The sequence below is a fragment of the Oncorhynchus nerka genome, linkage group LG13 (genome assembly GCF_034236695.1).
Source record: "Oncorhynchus nerka isolate Pitt River linkage group LG13, Oner_Uvic_2.0, whole genome shotgun sequence".
In the NCBI taxonomy this organism is placed as follows: Eukaryota; Metazoa; Chordata; class Actinopteri; order Salmoniformes; family Salmonidae; genus Oncorhynchus; species Oncorhynchus nerka.
The window spans coordinates 12,175,653-12,203,003 of NC_088408.1; the positions used below are offsets into that span (position 1 = coordinate 12,175,653).

A 27,351-nucleotide genomic window follows, 5' to 3' on the forward strand; every position below is an offset into this window, starting at 1 on the left:
GAGCTCTTTGTAAGGGCCAACCTGTTGACTATTCATATTTATATGGATTTGATGAGAGCTCTTTTTAAAAAGGTTAGACAGGTTTAAAAAAAAAAACATTGGTTCAAAGACACATATTTACACGTTCACACCAATGAGGGGGTCAGAGGTCGGGACATCCTCGTAGGCCTTGGACACAACTGTTTCTGTCACGTCTGCTCCCGCTCTTCCCCCCCTCTGCCGGTTGAGGGCGCCAGGCTGCATCACTCACTTCTATCATCTATCACGCACACCTGCCTTCCCTCGTCACGCGACTCACCTGGACTCTCATCATCTATCACGCACACCTGCCTTCCCTCGTCACGCGACTCACCTGGACTCTCATCATCTATCACGCACACCTGCCTTCCCTCGTCACGCGACTCACCTGGACTCTCATCATCTATCACGCACACCTGCCTTCCCTCGTGGACACATCTATCACGCGCCTTCCCTCGTCACTCACCTGGACTCTCATCATCTATCACGCACACCTGCCTTCCCTCGTCACCTGGACTCTCATCATCTATCACGACTCACCTGGACTCTCATCATCTATCACGCACACCTGCCTTCCCTCGTCACGCGACTCACCTGGACTCTCATCATCTATCACGCACACCTGCCTTCCCTCGTCACGCGACTCACTTGGACTCACCTGGACTCACCTGGACTCTCATCGTCTGTTTATTTCCTCCTCTATATTTGTCAGTTCCCCAGCTCTGTTCCCTGCTGCTGCACTGATTGTCTTTATTTGTGTAACTCGTTTGCTGTTCCTGTTCCTGTTCCATGTCCGTTCTTTATTAACTGTTTTACTCCTCGTACCTGCTTCGTCTCTCCAGCTTCATCCCTTGTGACAGTTTTTCAGACAGTTGTTTTCAGAGACACACCACACACGCTCAGACACACACACACATCCACCAGGACCGGTTGGCTCTTGTGTAGAGATAGAGAGAAACAGATCGGGGAGACAGACAGAGATAGAGATATTTAATTCATTGAAGGTAAATTACATTTGAAACCATTTTTATTTTTTCAAAAATGTTACTACCAAAATGCTTACATATTACAATCATTAAGAAGTGTACTACGCAATATTAAACTAGAACAATATTTTTTTTTTACAAAACCTTTCTATTAATCATGTAAATTCTTATTCAATACTACACGTTATGTGTTTATGTATAAATATGTTTTGGTGGACTGTTTTTAAAAATATGTTTGATCCTTTTCAGGGATCCTTCTCTCTCTCTGCTTTTTTTCCTGCCACCAAGCCTCACACACCCAGAGGGCCAGAGTAAGAGCTGTCATTCATTAAATGTAAAATAACATTTAAAACCCTTTTTATTTTCTTCAAAAATGCCTACATATTACAATTATTATTTTGTTGTAGGAAATACTGTTTTTTTTAAATGCGTTCTTAGAGAGAAATAAGTATTTGCTCCTATTCAGGGGATCTCTCTCTCTCTGTATGTAAGGGATTTCCTCCTCTTCCGAAGAGGAGAGGCGAAAAGGATCAGAGGACCAATATGCGGTGTGGTACGTGTCCATGGTTCTTTTAATACGTAAATGTACACCTGAACAACTGAATACAAAAACAAGAAACATGGAAAACCAAAACAGTCCTATCTGGTGCAAACACAGAGACAGGAACAATCACCCACAAACACACAGTGAAACCCAGGCTACCTAAGTATGATTCTCAATCAAAGACAACTAATGACACCTGCCTCTGATTGAGAACCATACTAGACCGAAACATAGAAATACACAAATCATAGAAAAACAAACATAGACTGCCCACCCCAACTCACGCCCTGACCATACTAAATAATGACAAAACAAAGGAAATAAAGGTCAGAACGTGACACTGTACCTCTCTGCATGTAACCTGACATGCACACACATTTGCACACACATGTAACCTGACATGCACATTTATATGTATAAACATTTGTTTTACTTTTTTTAAAGTGTTTTTGATATTTTCAGGGCCCTCGTCTGCTTGTAACCTCTGACCCCGACCGTGCATCCTAGCCTGGTGTCACACACACCCCAACGAGGGTTATACAGAGGGCCAGAGGAAGAGAACTGTCATTCATTAATGGTCCATTTTTTTTTTTTTTTACTTTATTTGTATTCTAAAACTTCAGTACATAATTGCAGACATATTACAATTATTTTACAATACTGCACTTTACTACTACAATACATGTTTATATGCATAATTTATATTTAATTCCTCTTAGAGAAAAAGGCCTTGAGAAGGGCCTATTGTAACCCAACACCCCCATCATTCTCCAAATCCCCATCTTCAAGCTGTGAATACCTCAGACAATGTCTCTTCCACGCTGGATCTCCAGGGCCTTCCAGGTTTGGGTATGTTTTCTTTTTCCATGATAGATCAACCTTCTTGCCGTTAAGCCCAAGTTATGTCTTGAGGACAGACTGGACCATCTACGTATACTATGTTCACGGTGGTGGAGAAACTTCTGTACTTATTTCATCATATCAAGCACTTTAAAGGAATCTCCTCACCTGAAGCTGAAGACAGGCACAAAATAATTGACTTCTGTGTGTGCTTTTGAAGATACATACTAACTAACTGATGTGAGCTATTGAATTCACAACAACCTACAATTGTCACTTTTGGAGTCTGGACTCTATGCGACTGAAGAGATTCTTGACTTTCAAATCATCTGGCCCGTAGACGTCCTTTTCCAATGTGTAGCCAGGATGTTCCACTCAGGGCCTGTTCGATCTGACCTAGAGCAAGTCTTATCTCTTCCAATGCGTACCCAGGATGTTCCACTCAGGGCCTGTTCGATCTGACCTAGAGCAAGTCTTATCTCTTCCAATGCGTACCCAGGATGTTCCACTCAGGGCCTGTTCGATCTGACCTAGAGCAAGTCTTATCTCTCCCAATGCGTACCCAGGATGTTCCACTCAGGGCCTGTTCGATCTGACATAGAGCAAGTCTTATCTCTCCCAATGGGTACCCAGGATGTTCCACTCAGGGCCTGTTCGATCTGACATAGAGCAAGTCTTATCTCTCCCAATGCGTACCCAGGATGTTCCACTCAGGGCCTGTTCGATCTGACATAGAGCAAGTCTTATCTCTCCCAATGCGTACCCAGGATGTTCCACTCAGGGCCTGTTCGATCTGACATAGAGCAAGTCTTATCTCTCCCAATGCGTACCCAGGATGTTCCACTCAGGGCCTGTTCGATCTGACATAGAGCAAGTCTTATCTCTCCCAATGCGTACCCAGGATGTTCCACTCAGGGCCTGTTCGATCTGACATAGAGCAAGTCTTATCTCTCCCAATGCGTACCCAGGATGTTCCACTCAGGGCCTGTTCGATCTGACATAGAGCAAGTCTTATCTCTCCCAATGCGTACCCAGGATGTTCCACTCAGGGCCTGTTCGATCTGACATAGAGCAAGTCTTATCTCTCCCAATGTGTACCCAGGATGTTCCACTCAGGGCCTGTTCGATCTGACATAGAGCAAGTCTTATCTCTCCCAATGTGTACCCAGGATGTTCCACTCAGGGCCTGTTCGATCTGACATAGAGCAAGTCTTATCTTAAGCCGTTCTCTCATGTGAAACGCAGGAGAAAACGGCTTAAGATGGTTTTGTCATTGTGTCCCAGACATTAAGGACACAATACATCTAGACTTGGTCGTGGAGACATGTTTTATGTAGTTTATCTGTGTTAGACTTGGCACAAGACAAGTCTAACTCTTACGTATACTCAGGCAGACCTACCTCGTAAATTACTTTTTCATATACAAGGGGTCACAAGATACACAGCAGCTCCATAAGTTCACTACCAAAAATTCCCAACTGTTTAACATTTTTCAAAAACATTTTCTTTCAGTTCAATAAGGTCACCACACATCAATCAGGCCATTACATTTTTATTTCAAACATTGAATGTCCTTAAAAGGACATAAACACAGGACAGGAATAGCTTATCAATCATTTTTTGACAGCGACCGTCTACCATATTCTCTCTTGCACTATTTTATTATTATGACCTATTTTAACATGATGGACTATTTTAACATTACAGCTAGGACCCATTTCTCAATACTTAGGTCACTTTTTCAAAACTCTTCACACAGTTCTCCTAATCAACTTTCAGCTTGGTACAGCAGTTAATATCACAACCAAAATGCCCTTAAAACTACCAGAACACTTCCTACATGTCTCAAATCAACTCGTTCTTCCATAACACTAGCAAAGGTTGTCACCCAACAAGCTCACTCATAAAACAATGACCTAAACAACACTAACAACAGGTAGCGTTACACAATGTTTTCTTTTGTCAAATTTCTTTACAAAACAAGAATGACACCTCTCTACTGTTTACAATTCACTGCAGTAAATGTTACAGGAATGAATCAGACATGATGCAACGTGCTTCAATATGTTTTATGTCATGGCATTGAGTGGTTCCACAATACAATCATTTGTATATACACCATCTACCGATACAGATACAGTAGCAATGCTAGTCAACCCTGTCTTCTGCATTTGGCCACAGGTTCTCATCCACATCACATCTTATGTCATCTTGGGCAATACACCTAGGAAAGAATCTTTTGGCATGCCTGGTCCACCCCTGGCAATCTTCTGCAGATATGTCCAGGCATCCAGCGTTCATTGCGTCCAGGAGGGACATCTGATGATGTGGATGGTGGTCATAAACCTTCCACCTCCACGAGGAAAATAATTCCTCTATGGGGTTGAGGAATGGAGAGTAAGGAAGAAGGAAAAGTGACACCATCCTGGGATGGGCTGTAAACCACTCTGTGACTGCACGGGAGTGGGGAAATGCCACATTGTCCCATACAATTACAAATGTTGACCGATTTCACCTCACTGCAACCCGGCAGGGTAGCCTAGTGGTTAGAGAGTTGGACTAGGAACCGGAAGGTTGCAAGTTCAAACCCCCGAGCTGACAAGGTACTAATCTGTCGTTCTGCCCCTGAACAGGCAGTGAACCCACTGTTCCTAGGCCGTCATTGAAAATAAGAATTTGTTCTTAACTGACTTGCCTGGTTAAATAAAGGTTAAAAAAAATTCAAACCTGACACGACCCTTCCATAGAGGTCATCCAGGAATGAAATGAGATGCTCGGTGTTGTACGGCCCAATTAGCGGTTTGTATAAAAGCCATCCATCAGAGGATATTGCTGGACACATTATGATGTCGGCACCCCTCTGGCCCAGGACATCCACTGTGGATCTTTGTCCAATCACATTCCTTCCTCACAGCCATGTTTTGGCCAGGTTGAAACCAGCCTCATCCACAAAGATGAATATGTGGGGTGTTTGCCTGGTTTCAATCTCCATGACTCTCTAAAATAAATCCACAAGGCAACATAAGAGTTAGGCTATTACGGTAGTTTACATTATACCTAAAAAAAAATGCCATTGTGTGCCTCTGCTCTATTTGGTTTTGTTCAAAACCAGTTCTGTATTTTATAGTTGTCACGCCCTGGCCATAGAGAGGTTTTATTCTATTTTGGTTAGGCCAGGGTATGACTAGGGTGGGCATTCTAGTTTCTTTATTTCTATGTTTTGGCCGGGTATGGCTCTCAATCAGGGACAGCTGTCTATCGTTGTCTCTGATTGGGAATCGTACTTAGGCAGCCTTTTCCCACCTGTGTTTTGTGGGTAGTTGTGTTCTGTATAGTTTATGCACCTTACAAAACTGTTTCATTTTTTTTTCACTTTGTGCAAGTGTTTTTGTTAATAAAGAATCATGAACACCTCCGATTCTGCGTTTTGGTCCGATCCTCATTACGACGAGAGCCTTGACAATAGTCATCTTACCTGGACATATTGGTTCCTGAGTTGCTTGACTCGTTCAGAGATCATCTCAAAGGGGACAGTGTACAACTGCTTCATCCTGACTTGATGTTGTTTCAGGATTCTAGAAATAGTTGTTATGCTTACATTGTCTGCCAACACTCGTCCCGAATCTCTGAGTTTTATGCCATTGTTTCTGATGACCACAGCAGTGAAAATCCTTCCTCTCCAGCCTGTGGGAGATAACCGTTCGGTCCTAAGTAGAAATGCAAAAACAATTACACACAAGTGGGTTTGGAGGCTTTGCTCAATTGACTTCTGTAATGTTTCAGTCAGATGCCCTTGAAGAATGCACATCTTACCTGGTGTTTTGCTTGACATTCCTCACAATAGATGCCAGTGTTGAGTGTTGCAGGCTGCACTCTCAGACCAGTCTCTCTCAGACCAGCCTCTCTCAGACCAGCCTCTCTCAGACCAGCCTCTCTCAGACCAGCCTCTCTCAGACCAGCCTCTCTCATTGATAGATCATGATTTATTACATGATCAGTTATAGTAGCCCTAATCTCATCTGAGTACAGCTCTTGATCTTCCTCTCGGTCTTCTTCCACCACGCATACGTACTCCTCTCCCTCTTCCTCTCCCTCTCCCAGCCACTCTTCTTCCTCTGTCAGCCACTTCTCTCTCTCTGTCTGGGTCCATGTTTACATTACAGTACAGCATTATTCCTAAGATGTCCCCTTTTGTACAGATGGCAAAGAAATGGACTAACACCTGGGTAGGTGTTCATCTACAATGGGAATCAGCTGTGGTTGGTCTAATTGTTTTCATTGTATTTCATTTTTAGATTTGGAATATACTGTATTTCAATATGGTATTACTGTAGAAATGTAGCAAATTCATGTCTTATTCAATTTTGTGTTATTTTAGGTTTGAACTTAAGTTTAACCGTTTTGAAAAGAGTATGTAAACAATGTGCAAATGGGCCTGTTGGTACATAGTTTTGGGGGTGGTTGTGTCTGAGTGAGAAAAAAGTTAATGAAAATTGAAAGATGTAGTCACTGAATGCATTTTGTGCCAAAGCCATGAAAAATGATCCACAGTTTAGCCCACACAGACTGCTGTTGTGTTCACTGTGTGAAGAGTTTTGAAAAAGCGAAGTATTGAGAAATGGGTCCTAGAGATTGTAAAAAATAAAAACTTATAGAGATAGGAGTTTATTATTCATGAGATGATTTACGTACTGTTTGTGTCGTGTGTGTGTGTGTGTGTGTGTGTGTGTGTGTGTGTGTGTGTGTGTGTGTGGGTAGAGAGCCTATTGGTGGTAGAGAGCCTATTGGTGGTAGAGAGCCTATTGGTGGTAGAGAGCCTATTGGTGGTAGAGAGCCTATTGGTGGGTAGAAAGCCTAGTGGTGGTAGAGAGCCTATTGCCTCATGTTCTTACACACAAAACTATACACATTAGTTGTGACAGGAGAAATGTATCTCCTTCCTTCAACCAAATAAAGATTTCAGGAGAAAATCAAATCTGATGATATTTTTGGACTGAAACTTGAGTGATGGGGAAATCACGTTCAAGTTTCAAGTTTATTGTCCCAGCGGGCAATTGGTGTTGCAGCAAAGGAACACAATAAACCACATTGAACATATGAATTCCACATGAATTGCAATGACATGACAGTTATAAGAAATTGAATGAGGGGTAAGAGTTTGAGTTTCACCATTCGAGTCAACTCTGAAATTATGAGCACAAACACATGGCCCAATATGGACTGCTGTATCAGCCAAATCTCTAAAACGTGATTGTGCACCGTGACTCTGTTGTTTTTCCCACTAAAATTATAGAAAATTATGCAAACATCCATTTACCTATGAATGAATTTATTAGTGCAAAGATTCATTCATGCATCCATCCATTCATGAATTCTGAATGTCCATTGAGCTCCTCCAAGTGGAGAAGTAGAGGGGTCATCACCATTAGTAGTTCTCTCTCGCCCTCTAGCGGAACATTTTTGTCCACATTTATCATTATTGTGTCATGTGTGCATAGAGAATCAGTGTAATTGCAGAAAGCAATTGTGGGTGTTTTCTAATATAGGCGTTTCTTGATATCAAGTTACACCTATTGACTACAGTCTCCTTACCTGCCACGCTAATTACCCTAACCTGCTACCTTAAGTTATTCTAATCTGCTATTTAAACAAATCATCTGTGTCTGGAAACCAACCGTCTCATAACAGCGGAACTGACCACGGAAACTATCCACAAACACATCAAGAAACGCCCCAGATTTCGGTCTGCAATTACACCATATTCCACCCACACAACTCCTCAAACCGGCTGGACCTTTTCATTGTTAATTGTATTATTTTTATTATCCATAAAATGAAGTTGGCGGAGAACCTTTACATTGTTTAAGGTTGAACTGAAACATTAGTTTGAAATTATCAGTAAATGTAAAAAACTTGTAAAAAATGCCGTTTGTACCATAAAACTTTTTTACATTTTTTTTTTACATGAAATACCCCTGTCTACGTTTGGTTTATGCACTCTTGTCTGTATATTTCTGTTTTAGAATTTGTGCTATTTTTCATAATAATAATAATAAAAACCCTCACCGGCATCTGACGTTTAACAAAAATGGCGGCGCCCATGTTACAATGGAGACTGTTGTCGGTGACTAATTCAGTCTAAATATAAAACGATTATTTAATCGATTGTTGATATTGTTACTCATTATAAAGCCTACATGATAAAGGTAAGCGTCCTTCTTTTCAGATTTTAGACAACCTACGTTTGACATGCGTGTGTTTTGGACTGATTGAACGGTCAGGGAGTGCAAGCTAACATTAAATAAAGTTAGTTTTACCAAGTTAGTTAGCTACAGTAGCTAACTTGCAACTTCGGCCTGAAATATAGTTAGTTAAGTAACGTTAGCTTACAACAACTTTATTTAGCACAGGCTTTCAACTGTGGTCAGAGAGATCAAATCGATATTGTCAAAACTGTTATTTCTTCCATGTAGGTAATCCATGCCCCTCATCCTGTTAGCTACCTAGCTCTGTAGCTATAGTTAGGTAATATAAACCCTCATTTAATATTATGAATTCAATGGCTACTAACCACGACGTATTTATTAGTTTAACTTCCCAACCAGTTTCTAGCTACTTTAAAATAAGATAGATGACAACTTTAGCAAGCTAACTAGCAACCGATTTCTTCATCATATATGACAATACTCTACACCATTAATTCATGCTGTCTTCGCTGTGAATCATCCCGTTTTCATCCCCCTCCTTTGCCAGTCTTCTAGTTCAGCGGGTCCATCATCCTCTTCTCACCAGATGAAGGAAAACAACCACCCCTCCAGTGGTCAGGCCTTCCTTGACCATATCAAGCCATGCTGGTACTGGGACAAGAAGGACCTGGCCCACACCCCGTCCCAGTCCGAGGGCCTGGACCCAGCCACAGAGGCCCGGTACCGCAGGGAGGGGGCCCGGTTCATCTTCGATGTGGGGACCAGACTCGGACTGTATCCTTTTACATGCAACATTTGACACAGTCATGTCATAGCCTCGTCATCTGGTTGATCATTTTCTGTGTGTCAGAAAGTTAGCAAGATTTTTTTGATTTCACCTAAAGTAATGTGGCTTTGTGGAGTTTCACCCTGAACTCTGTCATCAGACATTATGACAGAGTTTCACCCTGAACTCTGTCATCAGACATTATGACAGAGTTTCACCCTCAACTCTGTCATCAGACATTATGACACCTTGGCAACGGGTATTATCTACTTCCATCGCTTCTACATGTTTCACTCCTTCAAACAGTTCCCCAGATATGTGAGTATTTACATTTAGCAGAAACTCTTATCCAAAGCGACTTACAATGCTACACTTTTACAATAATTTGCCTTCAACAATCAAAATAATTGTACACAGTCATGTTGTCAACTTCAATCTCAGTGGTGCATTCTTAAAGGTACTGCCTAATGTGTGAGACTTGTGTATTGTGTATCTACAGGTGACAGGTGGTACTGCTTAATGTCTTGGTATTAAATAGTGTGAGTCTTGTGTATTGTGTATCTACAGGTGACAGGTGGTACTGCTTAATGTCTTGGTATTAAATAGTGTGAGACTTGTGTATTGTGTATCTACAGGTGACAGGTGGTACTGCTTAATGTCTTGGTATTAAATAGTGTGAGACTTGTGTATTGTGTATCTACAGGTGACAGGTGGTACTGCTTAATGTCTTGGTATTAAATAGTGTGAGACTTGTGTATTGTGTATCTACAGGTGACAGGTGGTACTGCCTAATGTCTTGGTATTAAATAGTGTGAGACTTGTGTAATTGTGTATCTACAGGTGACAGGTGGTACTGCTTAATGTCTTGGTATTAAATCGTGTGAGACTTGTTTATCTACAGGTGACAGGTGCGTGTTGTCTCTTCTTGGCTGGGAAAGTGGAGGAGACTCCTAAGAAATGTAAAGACATCATCAAGACGGCTCGGAGCTTACTGAACGACATACAGTTTGCCCAGTTTGGAGACGACCCAAAGGTGAGATGTGTCTTAGTTCATTCCATCTCCCTCTGTTTGTAGGTACAGTGAAGTCCTGCTGTGTTTACTGGTACACTTTCTACACGTGCTGAACCAAACTGCTGGCAGTAGATGATATAGAGTACAGTATATACGTATACATATGAGATGAATAATGTAGGGTATGTAAACATTATATTAGGTAGCATTGTTTAAAGTGGCTAGTGATATATTTTACATCATTTCCCATCAATTCCCATTATTAAAGTGGCTGGAGTTGAGTCAGTGTGTTGGCAGCAGCCACTCAATGTTAGTGGTGGCTGTTTAACAGTCTGATGGCCTTGAGATAGAAGCTGTTTTTCATTCTCTCTGTCCCAGCTTTGATGCACCTGTACTGACCTCGCCTTCTGGATGATAGCGGGGTGAACAGGCAGTGGCTCGGGTGGTTGTTGTCCTTGATGATCTTTATGGCCTTCCTGTGACATCGGGTGGTGTAGGTGTCCTGGAGGGCAGGTAGTTTGCCCCCGGTGATGCGTTGTGCAGACCTCACTACCCTGTGGAGAGCCTTGCGGTTGTGGGCGGAGCAGTTACCGTACCAGGCGGTGATACCATCCGACGGGATGCTCTCGATTGTGCATCTGTAGAAGTTTGTGAGTGCTTTTGGTGACAAGCCGAATTTCTTCAGCCTCCTGAGGTTGAAGAGGCACTGCTACGCCTTCTTCACGATACTGTCTGTGTGGGTGGACCAATTCAGTTTGTCTGTGATGTGTATGCCGAGGAACTTAAAACTTACTACCCTCTCCACTACTGTTCCATCGATGTGGATAGGGGGGTGTTCCCTCTGCTGTTTCCTGAAGTCCACAATCATCTCCTTAGTTTTGTTGACGTTGAGTGTGAGGTTATTTTCCTGACACCACACTCCGAGGGCCCTCACCTCCTCCCTGTAGGCCGTCTCGTCGTTGTTGGTAATCAAGCCTACCACTGTTGTGTCGTCCGCAAACTTGATGATTGAGTTGGAGGCGTGCGTGGCCACGCAGTCGTGGGTGAACAGGGAGTACAGGAGAGGGCTCAGAACGCACCCTTGTGGGGCCCCAGTGTTGAGGATCAGCGGGGTGGAGATGTTGTTGCCTACCCTCACCATCTGGGTTATTTCATAGTTTCAAACCCTTGAATGAGTAGGTGTTCTAAAACTTTTGACCTGTAGTTGTGTTTATATACACATTGCCTTCGGAAAGTATTCAGACCCCTTGACTTTTTCCATATTTTGTTACGTTACAGCCTTATTCTAAAATTGATCAACCTCTCTGAACCACCTATCCCGGATCGTATATAATTGTCATCAGCAACGCTGAATAGCATAGCGCCACAGTCAAATAATATTACTAGAAAATATTCATATTCATGAAATCACAAGTGCAATATTGCAAAACACAGCTTAGCCTTTTGTTAATCCACCTGTCGTCTCAGATTTTGAAATGATGCTTTACAGCGAAAGCAATACAAGCGTTTGTGTAAGTTTATCGATCGCTCGACAAAACAATAAGTACACTTACATCAGGTAACTTGGTCATGAAAATCAGAAAAGCAATCAAATTAATCGTTAACCTTTGATCTTCGGATGTTTTTACTCACGAGACTCCCAGTTAGACAACAAAATGTTCCTTTTGTTCCATAAAGATATTTTTATATCCAAATACCTCTGTTAGTTTGGTGAGTTATGCCTAGGAATCCACTGGAAAGAGCGGTCACGACAACGCAGACAAAAATTCCAAATTATATCCATAATGTCCACAGAAAAATGTCAAATGTTTTTTATAATCAATCCTCAGGGTGTTTTTCAAATATCTATTAGATAATATATCAACCGGGACAGTTGGCTTTTCACTAGGACCGGGAGTAACAATGGCCGCCTTTCTCTTTTGTGCACAACTCACTCTGAGATACCCCACCTATCCACTTACGCAATGTGGTCGTTCACGCTCATTCTTCAAAATAAAAGCCTGAAACTATGTCTAAAGGCTGACACCTTAGGGAAGCCATGGAAAAGGAATATGGTTGATATCCCTTTAAATGGGCAATAGGGATGCATAACAACAGAGAGGTTTCAAAAACAGGGGCACTTCCTGATTGGATTTTCCTCAGGCTTTAGCCTGCAATATCAGTTCTGTTTAACTCCGAGACCAAATTGACAGTTTTGGAAACTTTAGAGTGTTTTCTATCCTAATCTGTCAATTATGTGCATATTCTAGCATCTGGTCCTGAGAAATAGGCCATTTACTTTGGGAACGTTATTTTTCCAAACATTAAAATAGTGCCCCCTAGCTTCAAGAGGTTAAATAACAAAACAAATATTCAGCAATACACACACAATACCCCATAATGAAAAAGTGAAAACAGGTTTTTAGACAGTTTTTCAAATGTATTATAAATAAAAAAAGATCACTTATTAAATAAGTGTTCAGACCCTTTGCTATGAAACTCAAAATTGAGCTCAGGTGTATCCTGTTTCCATTGATCATCCTTTTCTACAACTTAATTGGAGTCCACCATTGGTCAATTTAAATTGATTGGACATGATTTGGAAAGGCACACACCTGTCTATATAAGGTCCCACAGTTGACAGTGCATGACCCAAGCCATGAGGTCGAAGAAATTGTCCATCGAGTGCAGAGACAGGATCGTGTCGAGGCACAGATCTGGGGAAGGATGCCAAAAAATGTGTGCAGCATTGAAGGTCCCCAGGAACATAGTGACCTCCATCATTCTTCAATGGAAGAAGTTTGGAACCACCAAGTCTCTTCCTAGAACTAACTGCAGGCTAAACTGAGCAATCGGGGGAGAAGGGCCTTGGAGAGGGAGAGAGAGAGAGGGAGAGGGAGAGAGAGAGGGAGAGAGAGAGAGAGAGAGAGGGAGAGAGAGAGGGGGAGAGAGAGAGGGGGGGGAGAGAGAGAGGGGGAGAGAGAGGGGGAGGGAGGGAGAGAGAGAAAGAGGGAGGGGGAGGGAGAGTGAGAGGGGGGGGGGGAGAGACAAAGCTGCGTGTGAAAGCTGCATTTTTTTTACAAAAAGATAGATTTGGAAAAAGATAGATTTGGCAGGGACATGTACAGGATGCTACCGTCCACAACATAACCTTCACTCCAATTCAAAACTCCAAACCTACAACCTAATTTTGGACAAAATTACCTGGATGGATTACTACTACCAAGGTTCCCTTTTTCTAAGCTATACAGAGGGTTCTCTGGCAAACATACAGCAGGGACCTGAGGACACCATCCAACCTGGAACGGAGACAGACCAGATACAATTTCAATTAGCACTGAGGTGTGAAGTGAGAGGTGTCGAGGCCTTTGAGCCCAACATGGCGTCTCACAAGCCCTCTTCCGCTGTTCAGAGATAATCCTCTGGCATTTTCTACAAATCTGTCGCCAGAAATAAAAGCTTCTCCCAAGTGGGTGTGACACCTACTCCCTCCAGCACACAGGAGCGAGTGACTCTGAACTTAAAATGGTCATTATTTTGTATTTGTTTATTTAGCTATTTGCCTCATGACTCCTGCAGCATGCTTTGTTGAGGATGGACTTTCTTTACCCAACCTTGGGACAGACTGTTTGTTCCCACACTCGGGACTCTGACTCTATTGGTTACATAGATTTTTGGCCTCCCATCCCATTACAACCACCTCTCACCAGCTTTGTATTCATGTTACCTGTTGAAATTGGTGTACAATATGATCTTGTTGCCATCTAATGCATAAATCAGCACTGCAGAGCTCTCCCTGTCCTCTGCCGTGCCTTGACTGTATTACTGCTGATGATATCTGGAAATGTGCATGTACACCCTGACCCATCTACTGTTGCTAGCCCCAATTCTGACTTGTGCTCTGATATCTGCTTCACTGATTTCTGCTCTCGTAAAAGCCTGGGTTTCCTGCACGTTAACACTAGAAGCTTATTACCTAAAATGGATCAATTGAAAGCGTGGGTTCACAGCTCCAATCCAGATGTGTTGGTCAGTACTGAGACGTGGTTAAGGAAGAGTGTTTTGAATACTGATGTTAACTTCGTGCTTCTACACCTGCATTGCTCGCTGTTTGGAGTTTTAGGCTGGGTTTCTGTACAGCACTTTGAGATATCAGCTGATGTACGAAGGGCTATATAAATACATTTGATTTGAACTTTTCTGGTTACAATCTTTTTCGGCACTGGCCTGTACCCCACCTGCCCTAAAGCTCTCTCCTGGCCCCTTACACTAAGTCTAAATTTGTCCTGCGAGGTGACCTAAACTGGGACATGCTTAAACTACCTGACCAAGTCCTAAAGCAATGGGACTCCCTAAATCTTTCTTAGATTATTACCAATCCCACAAGGTATGACTCCAAATACCCAGAAAAGGCTACTCTCCTTGATGTTATCTTCACAAATAATCCTGATAGGTATCAGTCTGGTGTTTTCTGTAATGACCTTAGTGATCACTGTTTTTCAGCCTGTGTTCGTAATGGCTGCTCAGTGAAACGACATGTCCTGATTTGTCATAGACGCTTGGTAAAAAATAACTTTAATGAGCAAGCCTTCCTTCATGATCTGGCCTCTGTAAATTGGTATGAAATCAGCTTGATCAACACTGTCAATCTGTCGAAGACACTTGGACCCTATTTTTTTATTTATATTTTCAGTGGTATTGTTAACAAACTCTCCCTCATAAAGAAAATGAGAACTAAAAACAGGTTCAGCCCCTGGTTCGACCGTCATCTGGCAGAGTTACTCCACCTCAAGAATTCCATTTGGCGAAAGGCTCGGCACACGCATACTCAGGCTCACTGGCTCTCTTTCAGGCAAATGAGAAATACGTGCACTCAGACTATCCGGAAGGCCAAAGTTAGTTACTTTAAGGAGCAGTTCTCTCTCTGTGGGTCTAACCCCAAGAAGTTCTGGAAAACCGTTAATGACCTGGAGAATAAACTCTCTTCCTCACAGCTGCCCATGTCCCTTAAAGTTGACGTGGTTGTTACTAACAAGCACATGGCTGAGCTTTTAATCACAACTTCATTAAGTCAGGATTCCTATTTGACTCAGCCATGCCTCCTTGCCCGTCCAACATTTCCTCGTCTCCCACCCCTTCTAATGTGACTAGCCCCGATGCTCCTCCCTATTTTTCACCTGCCCGCTACAAAGTTTCTCCCTGCAGGTGGCCACTGAATCCGAGGTGCTGAAGGAGCTCCTTAAACTTGACCCCCCCCAAAAAACATCAGGGTCAGATAGTTTAGACCCTTTCTTCTTTTCAATGTTGCTGCCCCTATCATCACCATGCCTATCTCTGACCTTTAACCTGTCTCCCCTCTCTGGGGAGGTTTCCATTGCTTGGAAGGCAGCCACGGTTTGTCCTTTATTTAAAGGGGGTGATCAAGCTGATCCTAACTGTGATAGGCCTATTTCTATTTTGCCTTGTTTCTCAAACGTGTTGTAAAAACTTGTCAATAATCGACTGACTGGCTTTCTTGATTTATATAGTATTCTCTCTAATATGCAATCTGGTTTCCACTGCAACCTTAAAGGTCCTCAATGATGTCACCATTGGCCTTGATTCTAAGCAATGTTGTGCTGCTATTTTTATTGACTTGGTCAAAGCTTTTGATAAGGTAGACCCAGTGGTTCTCAAACTTGTTATAGTCCCGTACCCCTTCAAACATTCAACCTCCAGCTGTACCCCCTCTAGCACCAGGGACGGAGCGCACTCAAATGTTTTTTGCCATTATTGTAAGCCTGCCCCACACACACACACACACACACTATACGATACATTTATTAAACATAAGAGTGAGTGAGTTTTATCCCAGCCCAGCTCGTGGGAAGTGACCAAGAGCTGTTATAGGATGAGGGCACAAATAATAATAATCAATAATTTAGCTTTTTATTTAGCCATCTTCTAGATAAAATCTTATTTGTTCATCAAAAATGGTGAATAACTCACCACATGTTAATGAGAAGGGTGTGCTTGAAAGGATGCACATAACTCTGCAATGTTGGGTTGTATTGGAGAGAGTCTCAGTCTTAAATCATTTTCCACACACAGTCTGTGCCTGTATTTAGTTTTCATGCTAGTGAGGCCGAGAATCCACTCTCACATAGGTACATGGTTGCAAAGGGCATCGGTGTTTTAACAGCGTGATTTGCCAAGGCAAGAAACTCTGAGCGCAGACCGATCCAGAAATCTGGCAGTGGCTTCTGATTTAAATCAAATTTTCACAGAACCGCTAGTTGCAATTTCGATGAGGAACTCTTGTTCAGATATCGGTAAGTGGACTGGAGGCAGGGCATGAAAGAGATAACGAATCCAGTTGTTTGTGTCATCCGTTTCAGGAAAGTAGCTGTGTAATTGTGCACCCAACTCACTCAGGTGATTCACTATATCACATTTGACATTGTCCATAAGCTTGTTAATTTGCACACAAATCATACAATGATGGAAATACCTGTGTGTTGTCCTTGTTAATGTAGACAGAAAAGAGCTCCAACTTCTTACTCAGCCTCAATTTTGTCCCGCTCAGTGAATATAGTTGCGAAGAGTCCCTGTAATCCTAGATTCAGATCATTCAGGTGAGATAAAACATCACCCAGACAGGCCAGTCGAGTGAGAAACTGGTCATCATGCAGGCGGTCCGACAAGTGAAAACTATGGTCTGTAATGAAAACTTTAAGCTCGTCTCTCAATTTTAAAAAAACGTGTCAATACTTTGCCCCTTGATAACCAGCGCTGTTCTGTATGTTGTAAAAGCGTCACATGGTCGCTGCCCATGTCATTGCATAGTGCAGAAGATAAACCAGAGTTCAGGGGCCTTGCTTTAACAAAATTAATCGTTTTCACTGTAGTGTCCAAAATGTATTTCAAGCTGTCAGGCATTCCCTTGGCAGCAAGAGCCTCTCGGGGGATGCTGTAGTGTCCAAAATGTATTTCAAGCTGTCAGGCATTCCCTTGGCAGCAAGAGCCTCTCGGGGGATGCTGTAGTGTCCAAAATGTATTTCAAGCTGTCGGGCATTCCCTTGGCGGCAAGAGCCTCTCGGGGGATGCTGTAGTTTCCAAAATGTATTTCAAGCTGTCAGGCATTCCCTTGGCAGCAAGAGCCTCTCGGGGGATGCTGTAGTGTCCAAAATGTATTTCAAGCTGTCAGGCATTCCCTTGGCAGCAAGAGCCTCTCGGTGGATGCTGTAGTTACCCAAGTGGCATCGAGAGCAACTGCTTGCACGCGCGTTACCACTCCACTATGTCTCCCTGTCACGGCTTTTGCTCCATCAGTACAGATACCAACACATCTTGACCACCAAAGTTCATTTGATGTCACAAAGCTGTCCAGCACTTTTAAAAATATCCTCTGTTGTCCTGGTTTCCAGTGGTTTGCAGAAGAGGATGTCTTCCTTAATTGACCCCCCCCCCCCCCATAAACGTAACGGACATATACCAGGAGCTGTGCCAGGTCTATTGACTCATCCAGCTGTAACAGACATATACCAGGAGCTGTGCCAGGCCTGTTGACTCATCCAGCTGTAACAGACATATACCAGGAGCTGTGTCAGGTCTATTGACTCATCCAGCTGTAACAGACATATACCAGGAGCTGTGCCAGGCCTGTTGACTCATCCAGCTGTAACAGACATATACCAGGAGCTGTGCCAGGTCTGTTGACTCATCCAGCTGTAACAGACATATACCAGGAGCTGTGCCAGGCCTGTTGACTCATCCAGCTGTAACAGACATATACCAGGAGCTGTGCCAGGTCTGTTGACTCATCCAGCTGTAACATACATATACCAGGAGCTGTGCCAGGCCTGTTGACTCATCCAGCTGTAACAGACATATACCAGGAGCTGTGCCAGGCCTGTTGACTCATCCAGCTGTAACAGACATATACCAGGAGCTGTGCCAGGCCTGTTGACTCATCCAGCTGTAACAGACATATACCAGGAGCTGTGCCAGGCCTGTTGACTCATCCAGCTGTAACAGACATATACCAGGAGCTGTGCCAGGCCTGCCACATCTGTTGACTCATCCAGCTGTAACAGACATATACCAGGAGCTGTGCCAGGCCCGCCATGTCTGTTGACTCATCCAGCTGTAACGCATAGAATTCACTGGCTTGTATGCGAAGCATGAAAATAAAAGCGAGCCGCACACTCTTGGAGCTCAGATGCAAAAATGTAATACCAACGTTTCGACAGCCAAGCTGTCTTCTTCTAGATTGTATGCGAAGCAGCAATTGTATCAAAACACTGATGTGTCGTGAAACAGTGTTGTTTGATGAAGGCATTGTCTGTATAGTATCTTGGGGCCTTTTCCCCCAGCATTGTCCCAGCCATATCCGTGGCAGCAGGAAGAATGAAGTCCTCCACAATAGTATGGGGCTTGCCTGTCCTAGCCACTCAGTAGCTCACCATATAAGATGCTTCTAGCCCCTTCTTACTAATGGTATCTGTTGCTTTTATACATGTCTTACTACTTGAAGTAGTCTATCGCTCAAACTCCCGCGGCTTATTTTTCAAATTGTCATGTTTTGTTTCTAAATGTCTGAGCAAGAGAGAAGGTTTCCTGTGAGAGAGTTTCGGTTAATGTGATTGGATGTTCATTATTTGACTAGGCTGCCTGTATTTGACATTGTGTTATTAACAGTAGATTTGTTTAATTTATTTTTGACAGTGAAACGAGTGTCCGGGGGGGGGGGGTCGTGGAGGTCAGGTCATCTGATGCAGCACTCCATCACTCTCCTTCTTGGTCAAATAGCTCTTACACAGCCTGGAGGTTTGTTGGGTCATTGTCCTGTTGAAAAACAAATGATAGTCTCTTTAAGTGCAAACCAGATGGGATGGCGTATCTCTGCAGAATGCACACCTGTTAATTGAAATGCATTCCAGTTGACTACCTTGTGGAGCTGGTTGAGAAAATGCCAAGAGTGTGCAAAGCTGTCATCGAGACAAAGGATGGCAACTTTTGAAGAATCTTAAATATAACATTTATCTGGATTTAACTTGTTGTTTTGGTCACTACATGTTTCCATATGTGTTATTTTATAGTTTTGATGTCTTCATTATTATTCTATGTAGAACATAGTAAAAATAAAGAAAAACCCTGGAATGAGAAGGTGTGTCCAAACCTTTGACTGGTAGTGTGGTGTGTGTGTGTGTGTGTGTACACAGTATATATATTACACACCTTTTAGAAAATGTGTTTCCTTTTATTATTTTCCGCTCACCCTGCCATCCCTCCCTTGATTGGAGAAAACTAATGATCAACAACACTTTTACTTCCTGGTTATACACACTATATACCTTCTTTACAGACACAATCTATTTTACGATAGTTATATTTTGTTTTTATTTCTGTCCGTCCTCTACCTCTCCCATCTCTTTCTGGTGTCCTTCCTCTACCTCTCCCATCTCTTTCTGGTGTCCTTCCTCTACCTCTCCCATCTCTTTCTGGTGTCCTTCCTCTCCCATCTCTTTCTGGTGTCCTTCCTCTACCTCTCCCGTCTCTTTCTGGTGTCCTTCCTCTACCTCTCCCGTCTCTTTCTGGTGTCCTTCCTCTACCTCTCCCGTCTCTTTCTGGTGTCCTTCCTCTACCTCTCCCGTCTCTCTCTGGTGTCCGTCCTCTCCCGTCTCTCTGGTGTCCTTCCTCTCCCGTCTCTCTGGTGTCCTACCTCTCCCGTCTCTCTCTGGTGTCCGTCCTCTCCCGTCTCTCTCTGGTGTCCGTCCTCTCCCGTCTCTCTCTGGTGTCCGTCCTCTCCCGTCTCTCTCTGGTGTCCGTCCTCTCCCGTCTCTCTCTGGTGTCCGTCCTCTCCCGTCTCTCTCTGGTGTCCGTCCTCTCCATATATTTTTAACTGTGCTGTTTCACAGAAGTTCTGAACCTATATACATTTTACAGACAGTGTGTTTTACAGTTGATATCTTGTTGTTTATTAGTCCCAACCTTCAGCTCCATTCAACCCCTCCCATCTATTAACACCATCCATTTTGGATTTCTATTTGTCATATAGCTGTGCTGTGATGCTTCACAAGTTCTGAAACTTTCTATCAGTTTCTACGGATTGTAAATTATATATATATTTTTTTTTTGTTTTTTTTTTTGCTAAAATTATTATATTATTGATCGTTTTGACTATTTTTCAAATCACCCAGTATTGCTATCTGCAGAGTTAGCTGTAGGTACATGTCACAATTCTTCAGCCATTCCTGGACCTGTGACCAAAAACAAGCTACATATGGACAGTAACCAAAATAAATGATCTAATGACTGTTCACAGCAAAATATGTGTAGCTGGGAAGGTTGTATCCCCCATATATATAACATTCAATTGTTGGCAATACTTTAGTTTTAATAGGCTATACTTTTCACATTGTCCTTTTCAGCACAGTTCTCTCAATTATGTTTGAATGCTTAACCAGGCCAGCTCAGTACAGCTCGGTTTGATAGTAGTGTGAAAAGCCCTTGTGTGTTTCCTTTACTTTATGCTCTTGCTTGGGTCCTGGGATGTATCATAGGATTTTCGCCATCAACAGGAAGAGGTTATGGTTCTAGAGAGGATCCTGCTACAGACGATCAAGTTTGACCTGCAAGTGGAACATCCTTACATGTTCCTGCTGCGCTACGCTAAACAGCTCAAAGGTCTGAGCCGTGTTTCTATCATTTCCAACTGTCATCTCCAAGTCTTTATGTTGAAGTGGTTACTAGTATCCTTTAAGCTGTCTCCTCTCCAAATAGCACTAGTGATTCATGTTTTTTGACCTTGAAAAGATCCAGGTCCTGTCTTGGCCACACCAGGCAATGATGTGTCCCTCCTTATGCAATTGTGGGAAAAAACAGCGTTTATTTTGTATTTTTCTAGGTGACAAAACCAAAGTTCAGAAGCTGGTGCAGATGGCCTGGACCTTCGTCAACGACAGGTGAGCCAAACAACACCAGTAGTCCTTATTTCCTGTTTCCTGTCACATTTTCATCGAATAGTATTGTAGGACTGTATTTTAGGACTGTATTTATCTCCAGATCTCTACGGTTCTCTCTGTTCCTACCACTCCCCCCCCCCCCCCCCCAGTCTGTGCACCATGCTGTCCCTGCAGTGGGAACCAGAGATCATAGCTGTAGCAGTCATGTACCTGGCTGGACGGCTGTGTAAGTTTGACCTCCAGGAGTGGACGTCCAAGCAGTCGTCACGGCGATGGTGGGAGCAGTTTGTCCAGGACGTCCCAGTGGAGCTGCTGGAAGGTATGACGTCAAGGTTACGTCTTCGTCTCTTTGCATTGTTACACTTCCCTGACACACATTTTAAGACGGTGACTCCCAAAAGCACAGTGTTGCCCCATTTTTAAAGCGTCTTGACTGGTTGCCTCACTGCTTGGCATCTGGGGCGGCAGGTAGCCTAGTGGTTAGAGCTTTGGGCCAGTAACCGAAAGGTTGCAGGATCGAATCCCGAGCTGACAAGTTAAAACTCTGTCGTTCTGCCCCTGAACAAGGGGCACAAGGCACTGTTCCCCGGTAGGCCGTTCATTGTGAACAATAATTTGTTCTTAACTGACTTGTCTAAGTTAAAGGTTCAATTAAATTTTTTTTTAAATTAAATTAAATACTCTGCTCCCGTTTAATTAAAAAAAATGTATATTATCTGTACATCACTGGGGCCGAGCTGCCTGCCATCCAGGACCTCTATACCAGGCGGTGTCAGAGGAAGGCCCTAATAATTGTCAGACCCCAGCCACCTTAGTCATAGACTGTTCTCTCTACTACCGCATTGCATGGGGAACCGATGCACCAAGTTTGGAACGAACAGGACGAACTTCTACCCCCATAAATAGTTACCGAAAATATCTGCACTGACCCTTTTCTGAAGTCTTTTGACTCATCACGTACACTGCTGCTACTGTTTATCATGTTGCCAGGTCACTTTATCCCTACGTATGTACTTATGGTGCAATGGTTACAAGTTCTGCTCATGTTCCTATTGAGTCCTATTCATCCCTTAACGCTAATCAGCATCTAGGAGAAATGACAAGAACTGTAGTTCTATCCACAGGCACATCATACCTAACCACTGTCCACTGCTGTCATCTCGTCCTAGACATCTGTCATCAGATCCTGGACTTGTACTCCCAGGGGAAGACCCCCATCCCCTCGGGTCTGGAGCAGGAGACCAAGCAGAGAGGACCCCCCCAGCCCCCTGGCCCAGCCCCCCCACAGCCTCCAGGGGGTGTCCCACTACCCCCTCCACCCAAGAGGATCTCCCCCCAAGGCAGCCCCCCACGCCATCCGAAACGCTCACATGTGAGTGATGGCAGCGTGTCTTTGTATTTGTCAGCTGGTGACATATGCAATAACATTTTCTGTGGATCATTAATGTTGAATTATTTAATGTGTCTGAGTAGTATCCATGTCTAACAGATGGGTATTAGATGATACCCTGGTATAAACAGTATATTTTGAAATACTGACTATATGATTTATAACTAAGTTAAGTATAACTATCAGAAATCTAATATGTGTCAAATACATGATATCCAAGTCAGGTCTCCAGCTATGCATGTGGTTTGCTAACCTGCTAGCTAAGTGGCTCTATGTTAAGATCAAGCTTCTTGGTCACAGCAGAGACATTCAAACCCCCCCCTCCTGGATCAAGAGCCCTGTGGCCTAAATAGTTTTGTGCGTAATGGCGCCCCCCTGTGTGCACATTCTGTAATTACCATGCACCCCGGTATGGTACAGAGACGGTATGAAAATGTGGACACTGCCCAACCCTAACAGATAACAGCTTGTGTGTAGTTGGTAGTTTCCATTCCTCAAGTGGTCTAAAGTTGAATGAGGAGCGTGTGTGCCTGCTTGAAGCAGCAGAGTATTCTTTCTGTTTTGTCAGACCTCTCCAAAAGAGGAACCTAAACCTCCAGAACAAGTGGGTTCTAAGATTCCACGGTTGGAGAACCCTATGCCCCCCCTGCCTGCTTCACAACCGCTGCCTGGTGAGTGTCTTACTACTCCGTAGGTTACTCATTATATGCATAGCAGCAGTAGCTAGTGAGAGAGAATCTGGCCTGTTGTCATATTTCTTTATTTTATTTTACCTTTATTTAACTAGGCAAGTCAGTTAAGAACAAATTCTTATTTTCAATGATGGCCTAGGAACAGTGGGTTAACTGCCTGTTCAGGGGCAGAATGACAGATTTGTACCTTGTCAGCTCGGGGATTTGAACTTGCAACCTTTCGGTAACTAGTCCAACTCTCTAACCACTAGGCCCTGCCGCCCCTCCACTCTAACCACTAGGCCACCCTGCCGCCCCTCCACTCTAACCACTAGGCTACCCTGCCACCCCTCCACTCTAACCACTAGGCTACCCTGCCGCCCCTCCACTCTAACCACTAGGCTACCCTGCCGCCCCTCCACTCTAACCACTAGGCTACCCTGCCGCCCCTCCACTCTAACCACTAGGCTACCCTGCCGCCCCTCCACTCTAACCACTAGGCCACCCTGCCGCCCCTCCACTCTAACCACTAGGCTACCCTGCCGCCCCTCCACTCTAACCACTAGGCCACCCTGCCGCCCCTCCACTCTAACCACTAGGCCACCCTGCCGCCCCTCCACTCTAACCACTAGGCCACCCTGCCGCCCCTCCACTCTAACCACTAGGCCACCCTGCCGCCCCTCCACTCTAACCACTAGGCCACCCTGCCGCCCCTCCACTCTAACCACTAGGCCACCCTGCCGCCCCTCCACTCTAACCACTAGGCCACCCTGCCGCCCCTCCACTCTAACCACTAGGCCACCCTGCCGCCCCTCCACTCTAACCACTAGGCCACCCTGCCGCCCCTCCACTCTAACCACTAGGCCACCCTGCCGCCCCTCCACTCTAACCACTAGGCCACCCTGCCGCCCCTCCACTCTAACCACTAGGCTACCCTGCCGCCCCTCCACTCTAACCACTAGGCTACCCTGCCGCCCCTCCACTCTAACCACTAGGCTACCCTGCCGCCCCTCCACTCTAACCACTAGGCTACCCTGCCGCCCCTCCACTCTAACCACTAGGCTACCCTGCCGCCCCTCCACTCTAACCACTAGGCTACCCTGCCGCCCCTCCACTCTAACCACTAGGCTACCCTGCCGCCCCTCCACTCTAACCACTAGGCTACCCTGCCGCCCCTCCACTCTAACCACTAGGCTACCCTGCCGCCCCATGATGGATGAAGTGGCATCTTTATGTTGTGTGTTTTTAATGATGGACATGGTTTTGGTGAGAGGCTGCTTAGAGCACAACAGGCCTTCTTTAGAATCCTGGTTATGTAACTAACAGTCCAGTCAGAACAGACCACCCCCTCTTTACCTCCTGCCCTCTGACCAGTCTGATTACTGCTTCAACTTGTTAATGAGCACTTCACAGGAAGTGTGTAGTCTATCTATGGGATTACTAGGAATTCTTTACGGTTTTTAAAGTGACAGTTGGGTCTCTAAAGTGCTGTCTCGTTGAACAGGAATGTCAAAGCTTTCAGCCCTATGATTGTTGACCTTACTTCACTTCTCTCTCTCTCTCTCTCCCCTCTCTCTCTCTCCCCTCTCTCTCTCTCCCCTCTCTCTCTCTCCCCTCACTTTCTCTCTCTCTCTCCCCTCACTCTCTCTCTCTCTCCCCTCTCTCTCTCTCCCCTCTCTCTCTCTCTCTCTCTCTCTCTCTCCCCTCACTTTCTCTCTCTCTCTCTCCCTCACTTTCTCTCTCTCTCTCTCCCCTCACTTTCTCTCTCTCTCTCTCCCTCACTTTCTCTCTCTCTCTCTCTCCCCTCACTTTCTCTCTCTCTCTCTCTCCTCACTTTCTCTCTCTCTCTCTCTCTCCTCACTTTCTCTCTCTCCTCACTTTCTCTCTCTCCTCACTTTCTCTCTCTCCTCACTTTCTCTCTCTCTCCTCACTTTCTCTCTCTCCTCACTTTCTCTCTCTCTCTCTCCTCACTTTCTCTCTCTCTCTCTCTCCTCACTTTCTCTCTCTCTCTTCTCTCTCTCTTCTCTCTCCTCTCAGATCGTAAGTCTCCCCAGTGCCTCCTGAAGCTGAGCCAGCCGCGGGTAGCGAGCCCGTTCCCCCTCCCCCTCTCACGCGCCACCCCCCACCAGCCCCCTCCCCTGCCCCACCGCCCCCTCCTCCTCCCTCTAGTTACATCATGGGAATGTCCACCTCTAGCTCCTACATGTCAGGGGGCTTCCAAAGCCTTCAGTCTATAATGAAGACAGGGGAACCATCCTACCCCCATGCCCCCAACTATGGTCCCCCATGCCCTATCATCCTCATGTCTACCCCAACGCTCCACCCCCTGGCCCCCACCCAGCGCCTACCTGCCCCCTCCCTCCCCGGCCTACCCTCCACCAGGCTACAACTACCCTGAGTACCCCCCTCCACGCATGCCCCCAGGACACGGGGTGCCTCCTCCGGGGATGGGCATGCCTCCTGGGGGGTACCCTCCACCGCCAGGCCAGCCCCAGGTGCCCCTGCCACCCCCTGGCATGCCAATGAACCGTGGGGGATGGATGAGATGAAAGGAGGAGAGAGGGGAGGATGAAAGAGTGACAAGTAGAGGAATATCTGAAGCTAACAGTACACTTCCTGTTGTGCATACCTTTAGCTGGGTCGTGTTCATTAGTCACCAAATGGAAGAAACTGACTACTGAGGGACTACCTGCACTTGTCCAATAAGAAATGCTAATTTTCGTTTCTGTTGCAAAACTGTTTGGTACACTGTGTCCTAATGAATACAACCCTGGAGTCTACTGGAGATGTCAACAAAGGATTTTTACCTCAGAGAGCCATGTCTGTTGTTCTACCTTGTCTTGGCTGCTTGTGGAATCCCAGGCATGTAAAGGTTACGACCCCTGGAACCTGTCCTGCCATTCTGTAGAGATTCTATCAGTTCCACATTCCATGTGGTTCCTTTTGAGAAAGACGAGGCAGATAATATTGAAGTCTTAACATGGTTGAACATATTTTGAGACTCACTGAAAGGAAATACAATTTATATTTAGACGGAAGGTTCGAATGATGCAATAAAACCTGCTTGTTTTTGCTTTAATTTTTAGTCTGCATCGAAAAAGGATAACTTGTGTATGTGTGTGGAGAACAAGTTGGGTTGATCGCAGAAAATACCAAACACATTTTTTGTCTTTTTATTTAGCTGTGTGAATATTGGTTGGTCTGTAAGACGTATTGGACTGGATGTAACATGTGTTATATCAGGAATAGCACTTCCACTGTTACGGTCATGAGCTGAAAGACATCGGTAACCCATATCTGGCTGAACAGTCGGTGGAAAGGACCCTGGACAGGCAGGAGTGTATTTGTACATGATTAAGTTACTAGGTCTAGACAGCTCATATCCTTAGTTAATCAGGCTTTACTTTAAGACAATTGCGTTCTCCCTCCCTACATACCCACACTTGCTTTTGTGTCTCACAGGCACTCGGGATAATAAAATAAAAAGTATAAACTAGTGTTTAGTCTGTGTTGAATTAGTCTAGTATGTGTTACCATACTGCCTAGACTGGTTCATTGTGTGTGGAATCCTGGTGATTGAGGCTAGTGGCGTGTGTGTTTAGTCTGTGTTGAATTAGTCTAGTATGTGTTACCATACTGCCTAGACTGGTTCATTGTGTGTGGAATCCTGGTGATTGAGGCTAGTGGCGTGTGTGTTTAGTCTGTGTTGAATTAGTCTAGTATGTGTTACCATACTGCCTAGACTGGTTCATTGTGTGTGGAATCCTGGTGATTGAGGCTAGTGGCGTGTGTGTTTAGTCTGTGTTGAATTAGTCTAGTATGTGTTACCATACTGCCTAGACTGGTTCATTGTGTGTGGAATCCTGGTGATTGAGGCTAGTGGCGTGTGTGTTTAGTCTGTGTTGAATTAGTCTAGTATGTGTTACCATACTGCCTAGACTGGTTCATTGTGTGTGGAATCCTGGTGATTGAGGCTAGTGGCGTGTGTGTTTA

General features: G+C 44.5%; 1 protein-coding gene across 1 annotated transcript; it reads left to right on the plus strand.

Annotated features, from left to right (window-relative positions):
* The first annotated feature begins 8,477 nt into the window (after positions 1 to 8,477).
* Positions 8,478 to 25,624, plus strand: LOC115123759 (cyclin-K-like). Its single transcript, XM_065026199.1, has 10 exons — positions 8,478 to 8,594; positions 9,142 to 9,368; positions 9,597 to 9,678; positions 10,262 to 10,393; positions 20,896 to 21,019; positions 21,240 to 21,297; positions 21,447 to 21,616; positions 22,467 to 22,669; positions 23,256 to 23,358; positions 25,396 to 25,624. Exons 1-10 carry the CDS (start codon positions 8,586 to 8,588, stop codon positions 25,593 to 25,595), a joined length of 1,308 nt encoding a protein of 435 aa, XP_064882271.1. The 5' UTR covers positions 8,478 to 8,585; the 3' UTR covers positions 25,596 to 25,624.
* The last annotated feature ends 1,727 nt before the right edge of the window (positions 25,625 to 27,351 follow it).